Source organism: Haliaeetus leucocephalus, unplaced genomic scaffold, assembly GCF_000737465.1.
Source record: "Haliaeetus leucocephalus isolate CR32 unplaced genomic scaffold, Haliaeetus_leucocephalus-4.0 Scaffold373, whole genome shotgun sequence".
NCBI lineage: Eukaryota > Metazoa > Chordata > Aves > Accipitriformes > Accipitridae > Haliaeetus > Haliaeetus leucocephalus.
The window spans coordinates 839,709-853,122 of record NW_010972809.1 but is presented as its reverse complement, the minus strand read 5'-3'; the positions used below and the strand labels follow the sequence as shown (position 1 = coordinate 853,122).

Sequence of the window (13,414 nt, the reverse complement as noted above, 5' to 3'; positions counted from 1 at the left end):
ACCTTCCAACAAGAGTTTTCTCTAACTTCCCTCTGTTGGTGAATCCGTCTGGTAACTGTCGCTGTAATATCTGCTATGCTTTCCTGTTACTGCTAGTCTAGTTTCTGTTTTCTCTAACATTGTTAACCAAGTCCCCTGGGCAGAAACGAGCAGGAAACTTGTCACTGTGAGGGTGTGCCTGCACTGCTTGCTGGTTAGCAATATATAACAGAGATACCTAAGCAAACAGGAGCTCTAGTAGCTGTAACAGCTCCTGTGAGAAGTGAGGAGGCAATTCTCAGGGCCACAGTTACCTACAGCATGTTCTTTACTTACCCACGACTTTACTTCCAGGCACCAGGCACTCCTTTGGGAGGAAGAGGTAGTTGCTTCTTTGGGGATGGTCAGAACTGCCCAAGGGGATGGTGATTGTATTGCTGGTCTGCTTCAGGATGACAGAGCGTAAGTCTGCTTGAGCAGACGGAAGGGATTTATCTATGTAGAGGGACATAAAGGAGAGAATGTTGAGGAACCCCAAGTATTAGGGCTGTATTATCTTATACATGGCATTGATTATTCTTCAGATTCATCTTTTTCTGAAATTCCACAATTTCATTGTAAATTGTTCGAATTGAGAATCAACTTAGGACGCTGTTTATTTTTCTTGGTTTCTGAAGTTGAGTGAATGGAGATGATAGTATGTCTTCAAAGAAGAAATCTTGCAAGTTTTATGATTGCCAGATAAAATGATTGCACGCAGTCTTGCTAGGCGTTAGTCAGGATTATGAGGGTTTAAAATGGCTTGCAAAGTGTAAGTCATTTTATGCTCAGAAGTATTGAAACAGGTTGACCACCTCCATTAGCTAGGCTATAAGGAGCATCTAGAGTTCCGTATGTTTGAAGCAACTTCTTGGTTTTTTTAAATTGTTTTATCTTTCATAATGACCACTGTGTATTCTTGGTTCACTGAACAACGTGTTGTGGAGCTTCTCTACTGACCCTAGAAAACATCTGCTGCAATTTTTAGACTTACTGTAAATGCATTTATGTAATAAATGTTACAAAATGCTTACTGGGGATGTGCAGCAGTTTCTACTTTGTGTACTTCAGAATAGATAAACTGCATTTCATTTCAAATAACTTAATATTGGCTGATGCACAATAAATTGTTCTTGTGTGATTTTGCATTGTATTTCATAGCAGGGACAATTTTTTAAACATCATCTAAATCTAAGCAATAAGGAATTTTGTGCTGCTTTCTTTCAGACTGTCAGAGCAAAGGTTGCTCTAATTTTCAAGTGTATATATGTTTTATATTTTTCCGCAATTATATCTTCCCCTCCCTTTTTTCATTAAGAAAAGATGTTTCGCATGTGTAACTAATTTTACTTATTTTTTCTTCATCAATGCTTTGAGAAAGGCTAAGAGCTTGATTTTTGTTAGTAACTGGATTTTATTCTGAGTGAAATCTCATGTTTTTCTCCCTTTTTAAAACTACTTTTTAAACAATATAATCAACAGTGATATAAAAGTGCACTATGCAATGTCATATTTTCGGCAGTCATACTGGATTGAACTGTAATTAATTGCTGATGCTGAATACACTGTGGTCCTTATTCTCTTTTCATACCCTAGCTTTTCTTTGTGTGTAATAATTCCATCCAGGAAGAAATCTAATTACTAAGATAATTAACACCTTATCACCAAATTAAGTTCAGACATTTGTAGAGTTTATGAATTTTTAAAATATGTAATTTCCTTTTAACTGAGTGACAACTGGTGTTATGGAGAAAAAGCATATTTTATTGTATCTGGCTTGATTGGACCTTATAATTCATGTTGCTATAGAAACAACCAAACCTTTATAAAGGATGGTATTACTACTACCATTTGTAATAAATGCTTTGACTGTTGCCAATAGTGTCATTAAAATGGTTAGAATAACTTCATTATAATGGTTTTGTCAAACATAATGAATGTTCTGTTCATGTTCTGAGAAATGGCAGCTGATGTTATGTGATATTGATTTATAAAGTAATGTACTTTTTCTTCCATAAGCTTACTATTACTGCACAAAATATTTGCAATGTGAACAAAATCATGTTGCAGAATACAGTGCTCCTCTGTTCGCTCAGTCCTTAAAGCTAACAAATTTTATTGTTACCTGATATCAAGCAGAACTTCATATCTTGCAGTTTGTCAGTCTTAAGAAAGCAATGGTAATTGAGGCTGTTTAGCCAACAGCTCGGGGGATTTTTGTTTTCTGTGGAATAGTCAGCTTGTGTTTTCCACTTACGATTATTGGACCAAGTCCTTGAAAGTGTTCAGTTTTATTCAGGTTTTGATTTGGCATTCAAATGCCATGTTTTAACTTCGTCTCAAATGATGGAGTTTGAATTCATGAACTCAAAAAGGAATTGAAATAATTTGGTTTCTTCTGTGGGGATTTTTTCATAAGGAAAACATGAAAGAAGATTCTAATAATATAATGTCTAATAAATTCCTGTGCAGATAATCATACATGCAGACACCTGCAAAAAGGAGGCCAAGACATTAGCTTTAATATAAGCTCATTGCTAATAGTTAAATAAAAAATTAAGTTTAAAAAAAAAATAATCACAAAAGATATTTACTACCATATAGTGTTTGTCTGAAGGCCACTGTGGTGAATATAAGCTACGTACGCGCTAATATTGCACCTAATCAAATTACTAATAACAATATTCTCTGCTTCCCCTTTATTGGGTCTTTTGCCAACAGATTCTCATGTTCCAGTAGAGCTCGTTGTTGCAGGAAGTTTTTCTTTCAGCTGTTCAAACTCAAGTTTCTTCACCCACTGTAACCACAGCATTATTTTTTCGGTGGTGATGTACTGTCTAATAAGAAATGATAGTTCTCTTTGCCCATTCAAATGCTTTATAAATGTCATTTGGATTACATGCATTTGTATTTACAGTTCTGCTGTCTCTTGTCCTGGTGAGGGGAAGAGAAGCCCTCCAGACATTTCTTTAGGTTGGAGACAGTCTTGGAGACCCCTTCTTAAGCTCACGTGTGAGCTTTGCTTGTGGCAGTGGTCTTTAGGCCATTCACCCGTAAAAGAATCTCTCGGCTGTTCCCTTGCCTAGTAAAGAACTGTAGAATTATTTAGGTTGGAAGGGACCTCTGGAAGTCATCTCATCTATTCCCCCCCCGCTTTGAAACAGGGCCAGCTTTAAGTCAGATACCACCAATATCTTTACAGGGTTCTCACTTTTCCTCATAAATCATACTTTCTCCAGTTCATCGTTACTGATAGTATAGAATCAACTCTGTGTTGTAGAAACAGTCTCATCTGTGTAAGTAGGGAGCACGGAGCACTTCTGAACACTGTATGTTACTGCCTCTCTGCAGAAGGGGTTTATCGTTATTCCCACTTTACATACGCAGGCTGAATACAAAACAGTGCTGTGGTTTCACGGTTTCTCATAGGGCAGTGGTCATCCAGCTGGCTAGTGTCAGATTTGGAAAACTGAGCTGATATCTCCTGGGTCCCATAGAGTGCTCTGTAAATACTATGCAGTAATCTCTTGGTTGTACGAGTCATTTTTCTGGGCCGTGTCACAGAATCCCAGAAGGGCTGAGGTTGGAAGGGATCTCTGGAGGTCATTTTGTCCAACGCCCCCCTGCTCAAGCAGGGCCACCTAGAGCCAGTTGGCCAGGACTGTGTCCAGATGGCTTTTGAATATTTCCAAGAAGGGAGACTCCACAACCTCTCTGGGCAACATGTGCCAGTGCTCAGTCACCCTCACTAAAAAAGTGTTTCCTGATGAGGAGCACACCACCTGAGCCGCCATGCCCTTGACTACTGCCCTGCAGAGCTCCGTAGTCGCTTTTAATACTGTCCAGGTGTCTCGCAGTATCATTTGTGCCCACATGAAATAACAACAGGGCATAGTAGTCAGAGGGCCAGACAAGCCCCACAGCATCCCAGATCCTGGCCCCTGGCAGACAGCAAACCTCTCTAGATGATTGCTTGGGTCGGCAGGCGGGTGCCTGTGTCCCCCACAGCAGGGAGTCACCCGTTACAGTGACTTGCCGCTTCTTCCTGGTAGTCTTGGTTTCGGTATTAGGTGGACCGGATACTTTTGTCGTTGGCACATCTGGCTCCTTTTCAGCTTTGAGGGAGATGAACCTCTTTAGCAGTTGTAAGCCCTGTGGGGGAAGACCCTTCCTCTTGGTGTCAGAAGTTACCAGCTTCCATCCTTCCCCAGAGGTTTCTCTTCCCTTGGTAGTGGGGGTTGACACTACCTGCTTCTCTACTGCAAGCTGTTGGGTTGCAGAGAAGGTCCTCTCTCCCTTTGATCTTCTCTGATGCTGTGCAGCTTGCTCATGTCCTCCCATCCCTCCTCCACTTGGAGGCAGCACAGCTCCTGCAGGACCGAGGGTCATCTCCTGGCACCAGAGAGAGCCCCCAGGCATTCCCTGCAGCCTGGGACTTGGAGGGCTGCGTCCGCCATCTGAAGCTCAGTCCGGGTGCAAGCCTCGACCCTAGCAGGGACGGCTACTCCAACAACTGCTCGGGAGGATGCTCAGTGACATGTTACCACCGTGTCTGAGACTGTTACTGTGGCACAATTTCAACAGAGGCCCCCTTACTTCACCCCCTTCTGCGCGTCCTGCTGCGCTAACTGCTGGGTCTGTTGGCTGCCTCTGTCAGCTGCGCTCTCTTAAGCCGCTGTGTGTAAAGGTTCTGCGCACTCAGTCCAAGGGGAACAGTTAGGAAAAGTTGACCTTGCTAAATAACAAGAGAGCTTAGTGCCTGTGCATTTGTAAACTTCAATATTTTGTTTTCCTTTTAAAGCAAGGCATAGGCTGGTTTTATGGAGTACTGAGTTAGAAATTAACTTGTGACTAAGAGGTGTCTTATTGGTTCCAAAGCCAATTTTGTTCAAAATTGCTAGGTTCTATGGCATGCGAGTCCCCTCTTTTGGCTGTCCTGTTCTACTTCGATAGCAGCATTATAAACATTAAATAGTTTACAAATTCTAGTGACTAAGTCTCAGAAGTTATAAATTTTGCAGATTAAGCAATCAGAATTTAAGAAATTTACAAGCTCTGCTGATCACCTATAATTTTGAATGAAGAATGAGTTGGTCCAGATGTTTTCACTCTTCTGTCACAATCCTAATCCAATTTTTGCTGCAATATTTTTCTTCTATTCCTTGTGCTCTTGGCTGAGTACCAAATGCATTTCTCATTAGCAAGCAATGGTATTAAAATCTTTTTTTTTTTCTCCGAAGATCACTTTAGGTCTCAATTTCTGTAGATAAAGTTGAAGAGTTATATGTCTATGTACACTAGCTTTTAAGGGAACAAGATTTTACATGTCCTTAGTTCACTGTTCCTTTCTACTTTCTTTACAGAGTGCCTGGAATAACAATTGCTACAGACATCATCTGTGGGTTTCCAGGAGAGACAGATGAAGATTTTCAAGAAACAATGAAACTTGTAGAACAGTACAGGTTTCCGAGCTTGTTTATTAATCAATTTTACCCACGCCCAGGAACACCGGCTGCAAAAATGCATCAAGTTCCAGCTACAGTGGTAAGATCTATTTTCTTGTGCCACTGTACATGGTGTACTCAGATGAATACATAAAGCATGTACATGAAAATGTAGATTTTCTGCAGAACTATGCTACAATTCAATTAAAGAGGCTTTTTTTTTTCAGTCCAGTAAGTGAAATGATTGTTGAATTGCCTTTAGAGGTTAGCTAGATCACTGAATGCATTTTCATATATAAATTACTGTTCAGATTGTTAGGAAGGGTAAAACAGCGGTTATACTAAAGTCATGTCTTCTTTCTATCAAGTTTTGGCTGAATGAGTACAAAGAGTGGTAGCTGATTACGTGTATTTTTTTTCCATTTTAAGATTTTTGTGACTCCAGCAATCTCAAACTTATTGTAAATAATTATGCAAAGTATTAATAATAAAGCAATGATAATCTTTGATTTATTTGTCAAATATCAAATCTGCAGGCAACTTCTTCTCAAGACTGTCCTTATACACTGCTTAAAAACTCTGCTTCCTTCAGCCTGCATGTTAAAGGCCATTGATAAAACTGGCATTTAATCTTTCGGGTTTTCAGCTGGTTTCTTTCTTTCCGTTTTTGAGTGAGAAGTGTAACCCTTCCTGATACCAACATTCTTATCTCAAATTCCCATGAGGAAAACGGCCTGTTTTGATGTAGAAGGTAGATGGCTATTGACTGTATTTTGCTTCATATAAATAGCTATTTATAAGCAATAACAACAGCAATGGTTTGATTTATTTTTAAAAAATTGAATTTGTAATTTTTGTAATCTAAATATCAAAACAAGAAAGTATACAAGACTGATGCCTGTACAATAATTCAACTCATTATTATCTCATTATTATGGGCATAAATAACATTCGTATTTCTTTTCTGTGTAAGAATGAAAGTCAGCCAACAATGTAAATCAGTTTAAATAAAAAACCGTTTCTTTCAATTTATGTATCCTGGTACACCAACAGGAAGTCAAAACTACATATCAGTACTTGTATCCCTTTGCTTATACATCTGAAATCTAAACAATTTCTGCTTACTCTCGATATATAGCACAAATTCCATAGGATGTGTCAGCTGCTGAAGACATAAAATTATATTATATTTGGCTTCTTCAGTTTATTGTTTAGAGAAGTACAGCTTAAGTAATGACTGCTCATTTACTGTAGGCTATCTCATAATGGGAAATACTGAGTTTCCAAATATAAGTAGCTGCTGTTGATATAGTCTACTCAGTGTAACCAACTCACATTGTTGAATTATTTTTATTAGTTTTGAATGCTTTTTACAAACGTTTTTAATTTAAAAAATGCAGAAATGTAATTTTTGGAAGTTAGGAAGCTTAAAAATCAAAACATTGATTTATGTTCCTGGTTTGCATTCTTTCATCCACAAGTTTTTCAGTGTGCTATTTTCACAGGAGGTGCAAAGAGCTTAAGTTAATTTACCCTCTTCTGTTTAACTGGGTGCCCTGGGAAGACAATATGTGAAGAGCTAAATTATTAAAAAAACATTAGCTTTTCTGTGGTTAGGAGTGTTACTTGGAAAATGGTAGTGTCATTTTAACCCAGTTTTACATTCTTTCTTCCTATTTGTAGAACTAGTATTATTGCTTTCAGTGAATTAGAACCTTCAAAGAAGATGGGGCTTCTAATCCAGAACTGATGAAAATCTGTAATTAACAGATTTTGTTTCTCTCTTTTTTTTTGGCCCCCCCCCCCCCCCCCCGCAGTCCTTCAAAAATCCTGTGTTGTGAGATCCTTTGTTCTTTTATCTCTTTGTAGAAATGGAGAATAACTAGTCAGACAGAGCAGGAAAGGCTTGTGTTAATCTCTTACATTTTGTATTCACATTACTTCTAGATAAAAGCTGATGGTCTTTCCTGCGTTACCAAGAATGGACGGGCATTTCATTTGTCATTCCTTGCGTAGAGTAATTTATGTTTCTCTGCTAGGAGAAGGAAGTAGCATGTTACCATCTATGTTATGCACTCTTACCCCTTCATCCTTTAATAAAATATTATTTGTGCCATCTTTCTGTTAATGCATTTATTTTATTGCATTTGCATAGGGAAAGAAATAGTACATAAAGTGACATACAACTGCTATGTGCAAGCGTCTGAGTGTACAGGTGGTACATTGTATTATCAGCCTGAACTTGTGAGCTAGTGCTTTTACAGAATGTTCATAACATTATCCTCTGCAGTGGATCTGTTGGTAGGATTTCTTTTTATGAAAAGAATTTCGACTGTATTATTTAACTACAGACGCTGAACCAGTGAGCAAGTTATCTGACAGTTGTTATCCTTGTCTTTTTTTCTAAAGACTGGGTGTATTTGCTATGTTATTTCAGCTTTGCAATACTTCTGCAATGGATGGATCTATTGCTATTTGCAAACTGCTCCACTTCAGTGAGTTCCACTTCAACTCTGGTTCAAGACAGCTTCAGTGATTCTGCCCAAGTATCACAGCTGCAATAATAACGTATTTGCCTTGTCAGTTCCGTTTAAGTTAGCTCTTTTTAGGAAGGTCTTATGACTTCTAGGGACAGTCTGTGGAGTATTAAGCTTAGTAACATTTCGTGCTTTCAAATTTTTAGTGGATGGTTTTGATGGAAGTCGTTGCCTTCTTGGAGAAAACCCTCATTTGAGTTTATCTTAATAGAAAAAAAAATTGGTAGGTCAGCATGGAATCTTCCCTTCACATAGATAATTTATCTTTGAAAGCCTTACAAGCACTGATATTTTTCTAAAAGGGCAGATGACACTAATCCAGATGGACAGTTCTGCCACCATAAATTCAGAAAAGACAGTTAAGGCTGCAGGCCTTTCTTGTTTCTCCTGAAGAAAAAGTGTCCATGGAGAATCAGACATCTGTCTAAATGGTCTCATCATTTCATAACCATCAATTAGATTATGCTTACCATAAATGCTGTCTCCAGTTTAGAGAAAAGTTAGAGCACAGTTAAGCAAAACTAGGCATGATTTTGGTTGCGTTTTTTTTATAAGCAATTGCAGTGATGCTGAGTCATGTACATGAAAATGAAGTCAAGATGTTGTTCAGAACTTAAATGCTACCCTAAAATTCTGTTTTTCCTGGCTTTTACCCCCATTTTATCCACCTACTGCTAAATACATTGTTTCAGAGATGAGTCTGGATGCTCGTTGTCTCCAGTGAGCTGTCTGTAGGAAATTTTCACTCTGAAGTGTGTTAACTATGAAATGCTATTTTGTAGATGATGATGATTATTATTATTATAGATCTGGATTTCTCCATTTCCCTATTGCATTCAATCATAAAAGTTATATTGCTGATAGTTGCATAACTCAAATTACAGATTCTAGTCAGATAAATATTTTAATAAGCAATGTAAAAGAACATGATTTAGATGTGTCTGGTAGGGATTTTATATTTAGCTGCATTGCAAAGGATCAGAATGCTTTAATTCTAAGTGTAAAAATTACTCTTTGTCTCTCAAATTAAGGATCTGTAACACCTTATATTCTTGATAATTGAATTTCTCTGTGCTTTATTTTTTTCAAGGTAGCTATTACTTGTCTGGGGACTTGTGAGGAGACTTCTCTCTCTGTCCTTGAGATTTGGTCCATCGCAATTTCTGCAAGCATTAGGGGACATCATCATCTCAAGATCAGCTTGATTTCCATTACATGGAAACATGAGGAAGTAGCCATTTTGAAAATAGGGATAGTAGTAAGGTACAATTAGGTTCATCTCTACTGAGAATAGGAGATGGCAGCTGTTTTGAGAGCAGTAATGTGACTGCAGCTTTATGATTACACTGCCCTCAACTGCAGTGTCGATTCCAGTCTTTCTATATGTATTTTCAATAGTGTGAGCAATTCAGTTTCAGTTATTGGTAAATTTATTAGATTTTTTTTAAAAAAAGCATTGTGATGTCTAGATAAAAGACTATATATTCACTTTCCTTACAATCTCTTTCCTTCTCTCTTTCTGTATATCATCAAATAATTACCTTGCTCCAAGCTAGAAAATTTTGTCAATTACTGAACATTTCCTTTAATTCATCTGAAGAGTGTCTCCTTAAATTTTTCTCTCTATATTAGTTGTATTAAGCACTGTCCTTACTATACAATAGGGATAGCATAATGCCGTATGTACCTTCTCAGTGTTTTCTGCCAGACAAGTTGTATTTGATCATTTCTGTGGGAGCAAACCAACTATCTTGTATTTTATGCCTTTATTCTAGGTTGGCTACATATTTTTTATAGACTGCTTTGCTTTTGCTTCCTTCTAAGAGGTCTCCAAGAAGTTTCCTGACACCCTTTCATGACTGACTGGCTGCAGATCCCCCATATCTCTCTTCACCAATTAAAATTCTGCAAGGCACTGGAAATAGATATTCTTGGATACCAGCAGATTCAGTATGATGTTTAATTCCTCCTTTGCTGGATTGATACAGGTTTTGTAGTTCTGAATCTCCACACACAAACAGCTGAACCTTCTGTGGTAGCTCATGTTGCTCTTACCTATTCAAAATCAATAATTGTCTGTGTTGCCAAACTGTCCCTGCCTGATTGAGAAGTAACCACATTCCTGCATCGGGCAGTATTAGCTGTCTTCTCCTTCTTCACTTTTTAACACCAAGCAGCAGGACAGCAACTGGAATAGCATTGCTTGTGCAAGGGACACTTTTTGCTCTGTTCACAACTCTAAAGGAATGGGAGCACAGCTGAACCTTGCAGTTGTACCATCAAAGAAAAGGCTAGTAAGGTCCCTGTTGAGCAGACGGACAGTAAGGAGAGATGACAATTGAGGGCTGCTCTTGCCCTTGAGCATGTGCTTCAGGTGTTAGTGGGTACTGATGTGGCACAGTGTGCCTCGGGAAGCCAGGGCCGGAGCTAGGGCAAGGAAAGAATTCATCTGCTGTCTGGGATGGATTTAGAAATAAAAATAACTTTATAGAGTTTTATGTACTCTGTGATATGCAAGAGGACCAATTGCACTGTTAATCACTTGCAGGTGAGAGAGTGCAACTTTGGGTAGTGTTGATTAGTTAATGTGATTTAAGTGCCCAGAAAGGAAGGGACCATTTCCCTTATTTCTAATACAGGCACAGCAGAATCAGTAATAGTTCTTGCCTTAGCTTAATGGCAGCCAATCCAAAGATCATATGATGGGAATATGTAGGGATATTCTAAAATTAAGGAAGAGAGCTGAGGAGATCAGGAGGTGGAAGAAAAGGAAAGAAAGGTGAGTAGGAAAAGGAACAGTGCCACTTACTCAACAGTACTGCTACTCTGGTCTACCATCACTACCTTTGAGCTCCCTTGTTAAGTGCTATGACTAAATGGCATTACATGCCCCAGGAATTAGATGCAGCTGTGGTGACTGCTTCTGGTGTATCAAAGATGCTTGGCCCCTGACACCCCCCTAATGCATGCAGTGATGCATGGTGTAACATGCAGAATGTACTTTATGTGTAAGAGAAGCCAAGACTGAGTCTTATCTGAGTTTGACTGCTAAACCTCTGTACTACACTTTTATTTTTTCAGCAGTACACTTTTATTTACTGCTTGCTACTCTGCCAGAATAAAGACCTGAGTGAAGACTTTTACAGCAAGTTTGGGACCAGAGAGTTAAAAATGTGAAGGCTGGAGCAGGAGGCAGACCATGAAGGAAAAATCAATATATAATCCTTCATATTTGTCACTGAACTATTGCAGTATTCCAAGTTAACATTTTCCAGCAAGTTTTGTACTTGCTTTGTAGTAGTTTTATTTACAACATGTTTTCTTATGGTTTTTTTGAGAACAACATGTGAGGTACTGCAGAAAGCCTTACAAACCATCAAGATAGCTATGATTTCTCTTATCTACAAGCCCAGTTATTCACCAATGGGATTAATTTTGATTGATGTAGCTGTTGGTTAGTGGCAAATCAGTGTTGGCTCTTCGTGTTACTTTCTGGGTGCTTACAAATAGTTTTGCTTATTTTCCTCCGTATTTTTCCAGGAACTGTATAAACTGACTGACCTATGAAAGCCTGGTTCCTCCTTTTTCGCTCTTTTAAAGATGGTCAAAACATTTGACTCCTTTTATGCCGTGTCTTTAGATCTACCACAGTGCTCACCATTCGGTGTGCAGCCAGAACTGCGGGTTTGTGCAATGAATTCAAAGGAAGGTAATTACCTGTGAATAGGTTTTTTTGTGGTTAGACAAAGCTACTAAATAGAATTTTACAAAAGTTTACAGAGAGTTTTATTTTAGAGCTAGATTCAGCTCAAGTTCAAACCACTTTAAGTTATTTAACCAGGTGCTGAAATGAAAATCTGTTTGTGTTGTTGTGGGAGACAGTTGAGCCAGTAGGTTTTAAAATAGGTTTTACCCTTTTGGAAAGCTATAAATGATCTGCCTATGGAGCTGCTGAAAATTCACTTTGTAGCTTGAATCAGGGGAATGATTGAAATTGCATAGTCACGTCTGGGCTGTGCAGAATCAGACCCCTGAGAAAAGACAATATTTTTACTCCAGCCTGGAGCCGTGGCTCTTAAATCTTGCACTGGTGTACTTCAGGCACATGGTAGAAATCTTATAATAGAAGTCTTAATGCTTTCAAGGAGCACGACTGTCTTTCTTGAGAAAGCAAGTCAAAATTCAAAGCTGGACTGGAAATACACTTAGGAAACCAAGTTGGTGTTCTACTTTTTTGAATTTTGCTTTGTTTTTACAGCAGAAACTGATTGGAATGAAAATGACCTACAGCTTCCTCATAAACTTTATACAAATTCAGTTTGAAAATTTGAGCATCTTAAAGTAAATGTCCAGCTATGGGTTCAATCTAGGCCATGTTGTTAAGAAAAAGAATTAATAGACACTGGGAAATAAAATGTGGAGAATATACATGTAGAGGAAGAGGCAGAGTTCTTTCTAAACTTCACTGTCAAGCTAGAAATAGTTCCAGAATTTGCAAGGATTCTGAAACTACCAACAATATCATATAATTTTGTGGGTTGATACTTGCAGTGATGTACAGTCCACAGGTTGACCATCCAATATAAAAAAAATTAATTTCAGGAAAGTGTAGTCCTGTAAGATTTGTAGTGGCCATGAGCATTCATTACCTATTCTCTTTGCCCTGTGAGTCTGTCTAGAAACCCTGATGCAATTCTGGCATTTTAGTTGCAAGGAAGCTGCAATAGCATCAGGATTTCTGTATACCACATACTCCTGCGCTGAATAGAAGGGAAGGAAGGTACTCTACGGATAAGGTGGAATAGTCTTGGATTTTAAGGGAGAAAATTATTTTTACCTCCAATATAAATATATATGTGATCAGCATCTCAGGTAAATTTCTCCTTTCACTATAAATATTTTTCTCAGAAAAATTCAAAAGTCAAAAAATGGAAATGTAATTTAGTGAAACAAGTTTAGTGGTATTGTGGAGTTTTTTTTCTTTTTTGTAGGATATATGGTTTAGCATCCATTGCAATTGCTTAGAAAAATGCAGAAGAGTATATCATTCTTCTGTATTTCCTACCTAAACTTAGTTCATTGAAATTTTCAAGATTATAACATTGTTCTTCAAAAGAAGTTTATATAAAATGGCATCAGGATAAACTCAATGCGTAAATTTATTTTACTTCTGTTACATTTAAATCACACTACAAACTGCCTGAATACACACATACATGGAGTATATTGGAAGCCTCTCCCATTAATTAAAAGGATTGAATTGGTAAGACAGGTGTCATGAGAGCAATAAAAGCTGAAAATTGTGCAACTTTTTTCTTTACCAGTGATTATGAATTACATATTCTGATCTGGGGCTTCAAGTTAGGATGTGACAGGAAGTTTAAGGACTATTTTGTAAATTCCCTCTTCCCTGTT

General features: G+C 38.0%; 1 protein-coding gene across 1 annotated transcript in view; it reads left to right on the top strand.

Moving 5' to 3' along the window:
• Positions 1-13,414, top strand: part of CDKAL1 (CDK5 regulatory subunit associated protein 1-like 1) — a 418,113-nt gene that overhangs the window by 303,533 nt on the left and 101,166 nt on the right. Inside the window, exon 12 of the mRNA XM_010573154.1 lies at positions 5,382-5,562. Coding sequence (XP_010571456.1) covers positions 5,382-5,562 — 181 coding nt within the window. The remainder of the gene's footprint in view (positions 1-5,381; positions 5,563-13,414) is intronic.